The sequence below is a fragment of the Nerophis lumbriciformis genome, linkage group LG34, assembly GCF_033978685.3.
Source record: "Nerophis lumbriciformis linkage group LG34, RoL_Nlum_v2.1, whole genome shotgun sequence".
Lineage (NCBI taxonomy): Eukaryota > Metazoa > Chordata > Actinopteri > Syngnathiformes > Syngnathidae > Nerophis > Nerophis lumbriciformis.
In genome coordinates, this window is record NC_084581.2 from 22,268,957 (window position 1) to 22,276,456 (window position 7,500).

Below are 7,500 nucleotides of genomic sequence, written 5' to 3' on the forward strand. Positions count from 1 at the left end.
AAATTGTTCAGGGTTCTTAAAGTTAAATTCTTGAACTTAGGTCAGTTAATATAAAGACAACCAATCCAAGACCTGGAAAAAAAAAAAACAATCTGCCTTTGGATAAAACAAAAGAAATAATACTGAAATGTACAAAACTGAAAACCAGTGAAGTTGGCATGTTGTGTAAACCGTAAATAAAAACAGAATACAATGATTTGCAAATTCTTTTCAACTTATATTCAATTGAATAGACTGCAAAGACAAGATATTTAATGTTCAAACTGGAAAACGTTATTATTTTTTTGCAAATATTAGCTCATTTGGAATTTGATGCCTGCAACATGTTTCAAAAAAGCTGGCACAAGTGACAAAAAAGGCTGAAAAAGTTGAGGAATGCTCATCAAACACTTATTTGGAACTTTCCACAGGTGAACAGGCTAATTGGGAACAGGTGGGTGCCATGATTGGGTATAAAAGCAGCTTCCATGAAATGCTCAGTCATTCACAAACAAGGATAGGGCGAGGGTCACCGCTTTGTGAACAAATGCGTGAGCAAATTGTCCAACAGTTTAAGAACAACATTTCTCAATGAGCTATTGTAAGGAATTTAGGGATTTCACCTTCGACAGTCCGTAATATCATCAAAAGGTTCAGAGAACCTGGAGAAATCACTGCATGTAAGCGGCAATGCCCGTGACCTTGGATCCCTCTGGCGGTACTGCATCAAAAAGCGACATCAGTGTGTAAAGGATATCACCACACGGGCTCAGGAACACTTCAGAAAACCACTGTCAGCAACTACAGTTAGTCGCTACATCTGTAAGTGCAAGTTAAAACTCTACTATGCAAAACAAAAGCCATTTATCAACAACACCCAGAAACGCCGCCGGCTTTGGTGGGCCCGAGCTCATCTAAGATGAACTGATGCAAAGTGGAAAAGTCATCTGTGGTCTGACAAGTCCACATTTCAAATTGTTTTTGGAAACTGTGGACATCATGTCCTCCAGACAGAAGAACCATACGGACTGTTCTAGGCACAAAGTTCAAAAGCCAGCATCTGTGATGGTATGGGGGTGTATTAGTGCCCAAGGCACGGGTAACTTACACATTTGGGAAGGCACCATTGATGCTGAAAGGTACATACGGGTTTTGGAGCAACATATGTTGCCATCCGAGCAACGTCTTTTTCACGCCCCTGCTTATTTCACCAAAACAATGCCCAGCCACATTCTGCATGTGTTACAACAGCGTGGCTTCGTAGTAAAACAGTGCGGGTACTAGACTGGCCTGCCTGTAGTCCAGATCTGTCTCCCATTGAAAATGTGTGGCACAATCTGAAGCCTAAAATACCACAACGGAGACCCCGGACTGTTGAACAACTTAATCCGTACATCAAGCGAGAATGAAAAAGTAACTGAAAAGCTTCAAAAATTGGTCTCCTCAGTTCCCAAACGTTTACTGAGTGTTGTTAAAAGGAAAGACCATGTAACACAGTGGTAAAAATGCCCGTGTGACAACTTTTTTGCATTGTGTTGCTGCCATTAAACTCTAAGTTATTGATTATTTGGGTTTTGTATATACAGTATGTATATATACATATACATGTGTAAATATATATATATATATATATATATATATATATATATATATATATATATATATATATATACACACACATACCTATAAGTGTACATATATATGTATATATATATATATATATATATATATATATATATATATATATATATATATGTATATATATATATATATATAAATATATACTGTATACATACATATACATGTACATACATATGTATATACATATATATATATATATATATATATATTTCTATACATATACTGTATATATACACATTTACATACATATAAATATATATATATACTGTATATATACACATTTACATATATACATACATACATACACACAATATAATATATATATATATATATATATATATATATATATATCCACCCATCCATTTTCTACCACTTGTCCATTTTGGGGTCGCGGGGGAGGCCGGAACCTATCTCAGCTGCATTCGGGCGGCAGGCGGGTACATATAAATCATATTAAATCAAGGGACCCAATGCAAGACCTTTTATTAAAAAACTAACCCAATATAGCTTCATATTAAATGAAATTAAACTTAAAAAAAAAGCATGCTCCGGTACGAAACCTGTTCATCAACAAAAACAGCTTTGAATTTAATGGTATTAAAAAAGGGACACACTCCAACTTGATATTAAATTACAGCTAGAAAAGAGATCACGGGTAACCTATAAATATTAGGAAGAGCTCTCAAAATGATATTGGAGGTTTATAAATGTTCTGATGACATATTCAGCAGATTGTGCAGGTGTGCCTAATGTTTTGACCTGCGAGTCACTGACCTTAAAAACTAACCTGCATATATATATATATATATATATACATATATATATATATATATATATATATATATATATATATATATATATATATATATATATATATATATATATATATATATATATATATATTTTAAGATGTGTAGCCTCAGTCAAAAGGTGGAGCATTCCTGCGCCAACCTTTGTCCTCCTCCTGTGCGGCATCATGTAAAGTAACGTGATGCAATAACGACAGTGAAGGCAACACAGAGTGACAGTCACGCTTGGAGGAGGTTTACAGGCCACCACTACGCCGCCGGTGGTGGTGGTGTTGCACTCACGAATCGGCTGCTCGTACACACATACACACACACATACACACACACAGTCTGAGATACAATTACGGCCAATAAATGTCCTGCTATGGATACAGTGATTATGCGAGGCGAGCAAACCATCGAAGAAAGGCAGTGTTGCGCCTGAAGGCCCCATCCATGCTGCTGTGTACAGTAGTAAAGTGAACATCATCACGTTAGATATGCATCCAAACCTCCTTCCCCTCCACTGCCTCTTAGCTCCCCATTAGAGACGCTGACTGACTCTTTGAGGTCACCGCAGGCAGCCAGGACGCCTCACAGGGACACCGGACATTATGAATGATAATGTCCAATGCTCTTTGTGCGCCCGCTTATAGATCAACTTTGTGTACACCCTCAAAGCTGATTTAGATACTTCCAAGTCATTCTTTTTGCAGTTATGAGTACATTCTCCACCTGTCACCCTTTATCTTCACTGGACATAATTATCATATATTTAAATAATCAAATGGATAAAATGAATGATGCAGGTTTGTTAGCAAAGGTCAGATACCACACAACTAATATAGGGCAATATTCATATTGTGGAGTAACAATGCAGAAGTCAATATTGTTATTGTTTACAAAATGTTATTAAATCCTAAAAGTTAAAGTTAAAGTACCAATGATTGTCACACACACACTAAGTGTGGTGAAATTTGTCCTCTGCATTTGACCCATCCCCTTGTTCACCCCCTGGGAGGTGAGGGGAGCAGTGGGCAGGAGCGGTGCCGCGCCCGGGAATAATTTTTGATGATTTAACCCCCAATTCCAACCCTTGATGCTGAGTGCCAAGCAGGGAGGTAATGTGTCCCATTTTTATAGTCTTTGGTATGACTCGGGCGATGTTTGAACTCACAACCTGCCGATCTCAGGGCGGACACTCTAACCACTAAAGCTATACGGCAGACAATAGTTCACATTTTAAATATATTATCGATAAAATGAATGCAATTTTTTAGAAAAAAAAAATCCCAATTCTGCAGAAAATGTCAGCATTTAAAAATTACATTTCTAATAATAAACAGAATAAAAAATATCTTAACTTTGATTGGGCTCCAGTTGAATAAGGATAAGAAAATTGTAATTGTTGATATTTAATTGCAGAAAAAGCCCAATGTTGATATATAAAATAAATATAGATGATATATGTCTATTATATTACAAACCCCGTTTCCATATGAGTTGGGAAATTGTGTTAGATGTAAATACAAACGGAATACAATAATTTGCAAATCATTTTCAACCCATATTCAGTTGAATATGCTACAAAGACAACATATTTGATGTTCAAACTGATAAACTTTTTTTTTTTTGCAAATAATCATTAACTTTAGAATTTGATGCCAGCAACACGTGACAAAGAAGTTGGGAAAGGTGGCAATAAACACTGATAAAGTTGAGGAATGCTCATCAAACACTCATTTGGAACATCCCACAAGTGTGTAGGCTAATTGGGAACAGGTGGGTGCCATGATTGGGTATAAAAACAGCTTCCCAAAAAATGCTCAGTCTTTCACAAGAAAGGATGGGGCGAGGTACACCACTTTGTCCACAGCTGCGTGAGCAAATAGTCAAACAGTTTAAGAACAACGTTTCTCAAAGTGCAATTGCAAGACATTTAGGGATTTCAACATCTACGGTTCATAATATCATCAAAAGGTTCAGAGAATCTGGAGAAATCACTCCACGTAAGCAGCATGGCCGGAAACCAACATTGAATGACCGTGACCTTCGATCCCTCAGACAGCACTGTATCAAAAACCGACATCAATCTCTAAAGGATATCACCACATGGGCTCAGGAACACTTCAGAAAACCACTGTCACTAAATACAGTTTGTCGCTACATCTGTAAGTGCAAGTTAAAGCTCTACTATGCAAAGCAAATGCCATTTATCAACAACACCCAGAAACGCCGCCGGCTTCTCTGGGCCCGAGATCATCTAAAATGGACTCATGCAAAGTGGAAAAGTGTTCTGTGGTCTGACAAGTCCACATTTCAAATTGTTTTCGGAAACTGTGGACGTTGTGTCCTCCGGAACAAAGAGGAAAAGAACCATCCGGATTGTTCTAAGCGCAAAGTTCAAAAGCCAGCATCTGTGATGGTATGGAGGTGTATTAGTGCCCAAGGCATGGGTAACTGACACATCTGTGAAGGCACCATTAATGCTGAAAGGTACATACAGGTTTTGGAACAACATATGCTGCCATCTAAGCGCCATCTTATTCATGGACGCCCCTGCTTATTTCAGCAAGACAATGCCAAGCCACATTCAGCACATGTTACAACAGCGTGGCTTCGTAAAAAAAAGAGTGCGGGTACTTTCCTGGCCCGCCTGCAGTCCAGATCTGTCTCCCATCGAAAATGTGTGGCGCATTATGAAGCGTAAAATACAACAGCGGAGACCCCGGACAGTTGAACGACTGAAGCTCTACATTAAACAAGAATGGGAAAGAATTCCACATTCAAAGCTTCAACAATTAGTTTCCTCAGTTCCCAATCGTTTATTGAGTGTTGTTAAAAGAAAAGGTGATGTAACACAGTGGTGAACATGCCCTTTCCCAACTACTTTGGCACGTGTTGCAGCCATGAAATTCTAAGTTAATTATTATTTGCAAAAAAAAAAAAGTTTATGAGTTTGAACATCAAATATGTTGTCTTTGTAGTGCATTCAATTGAATATGGGTTCAAAAGGATTTGCAAATCATTGTATTCCGTTTATATTTACACCTAACACAATTTCCCAATTCATATGGAAACGGGGTTTGTATATCTGTATATATAATGTGTAAATATTACATATATTATATTTTATATTGTTACTATGGTACATTTTTAGTCTACTTTATACCTGCATTATCCTTTCCATCCTTACACTTTCCATCCTTTGTAACTGAGCTACTGTGGAACAATTTCCCTTGTGGATCAATACAGTTAGTCTAAGTCTAAGTCAGTTGAATAAGGATAAGAAAATTGTAATTATTGATATTCAATTGCAGAAGAAGCTCAACGTTGATATATAAAATTAAATAAAAAAGGACTTTCTTCAGTATGATATATCCAGATGAAGACGTGTGATTTGTCTTTACCTTCTCTATCGCAGCGCTATTGTACGCCACCATCTTCGGCAACGTGACCACCATCTTCCAGCAGATGTACACCAACACCAACCGCTACCACGAGATGCTGAACAACGTGCGGGACTTCCTCAAGCTCTACCAGGTTCCCAAAGGTCTCAGCGAGAGGGTCATGGACTTCATCGTCTCCACTTGGGCCATGTCTAAGGGCATCGACACAGACAAGGTACCGTTACTCTTCATGATGAAAAGGTGAATCAAGTGAAGTGTGAGAAGGAATAGCTTGCTAGCTAACACGGAATAGGTAGACCATACATGTACTGTAACTAATAGGGCTGTTAATGTTTTGGCACCTCACAATTCGACCCATATGGGGGACGATTCGATACAGAATCTATTCTAGATTCAACACAATTCTGAATTTAAACCGGTTCTCGCAATGTATTATTTTGCATAATAATTACAGGAAGAAGGGAGATTCATATTGCCCCATTCGTCGCAGTTTACCTGACACATGAAACGTGACGAATTGGGTGTGTTGCACTATCTACTTTAGCCGCCAGACAGCAGTAGAGTGGTTATCATCTTCAAATGTGTTTTGTGGCAATTATAACTGTGATTAAAGCGTCAATTGCTATATAGCGTGGCACTTAGTTTTGTGCCGGTACCAAAATGTATTTCGCTACTTCTCAAAATAAAGGGGACCAAAGAAAAAGGCATTATTGGCTTTATTTTAACAGAAAATTGTCAATATCCGTTACCCGGATCATGTTTTGTTTAGTTAAAGACTCCCTTAGTTGTGTTTCAGCACCCCTGGGTTTGTATTTTCTTGGTTGCCATGGGTGCTGATTATTTTTCACCTGCCTATGAAAAATAGGCTCCCGGGCACTAATCAGAGAGCTATTTATTCCTGCTTTTCGCCACACTCAGTCTGTCTTGTTTGCTTCACGCAACAGTTACGTTTGATGATTCTTGCTTCTTGTTTTCTATGCTAAGCTTTTCCGTTAGCTTTTCCATAGATTACCGTGCAATCGGTGCACTTTTCTGTTTATCTGTATTTTCCTGCATTTTTGTTTTCTGGAGTGATTTATGAAAAATAAATCATTCTCCTACCTGCACGCTGCTTCTGGAGTCCCGTCTGCACCACCATGCGACCCAACCGTAACAAAAATCCTATGATACATTAAACATATGTTTTGTTATTGCAATCAAAGAAGAATGTTGTCCTTAAATAAAATAGTGAACATACAAGACAACTTGTCTTTTATTAGTAAGTAAACAAACAAAGACTCCTAATTAGTCTGCTGACATATGCAGTAACATATTGTGTCATTTATCATTCTATTATTTTGTCAACAATATTAGGAAAAGATTAATCTACTTGTTCATTTACTGTTAATAGCTGCTTACTTTCTGTTTTAACATGTTTTACCTACACTTCTGTTAAAATGTAATAATCACTTATTCTTCTGTTGTTTAGATACTTTACATTAGTTTTGGGTGATACTACACATTTTGGTATCAACCCTATACAAAGTAGTTACAGGATCATACATTGGACATCATTAAAATTCTCATGTTTCCAGGGACATATTTTCTGGGTTTAAAAACATTGGACATGAATGTTTTGTTCAAGCATTGGGTAAGGCAGTTATTACGACATCACCCATAAAAGAAACCCATTTGGATGGTAA

The 7,500-nt window shown here is 37.5% G+C and overlaps 1 protein-coding gene across 1 annotated transcript in view; it reads left to right on the forward strand.

Annotated features, from left to right (window-relative positions):
• Nucleotides 1-7,500, forward strand: part of LOC133576397 (voltage-gated delayed rectifier potassium channel KCNH5-like) — a 40,609-nt gene that overhangs the window by 22,245 nt on the left and 10,864 nt on the right. Inside the window, exon 9 of the mRNA XM_061929585.1 lies at nt 5,833-6,032. Coding sequence (XP_061785569.1) covers nt 5,833-6,032 — 200 coding nt within the window. The remainder of the gene's footprint in view (nt 1-5,832; nt 6,033-7,500) is intronic.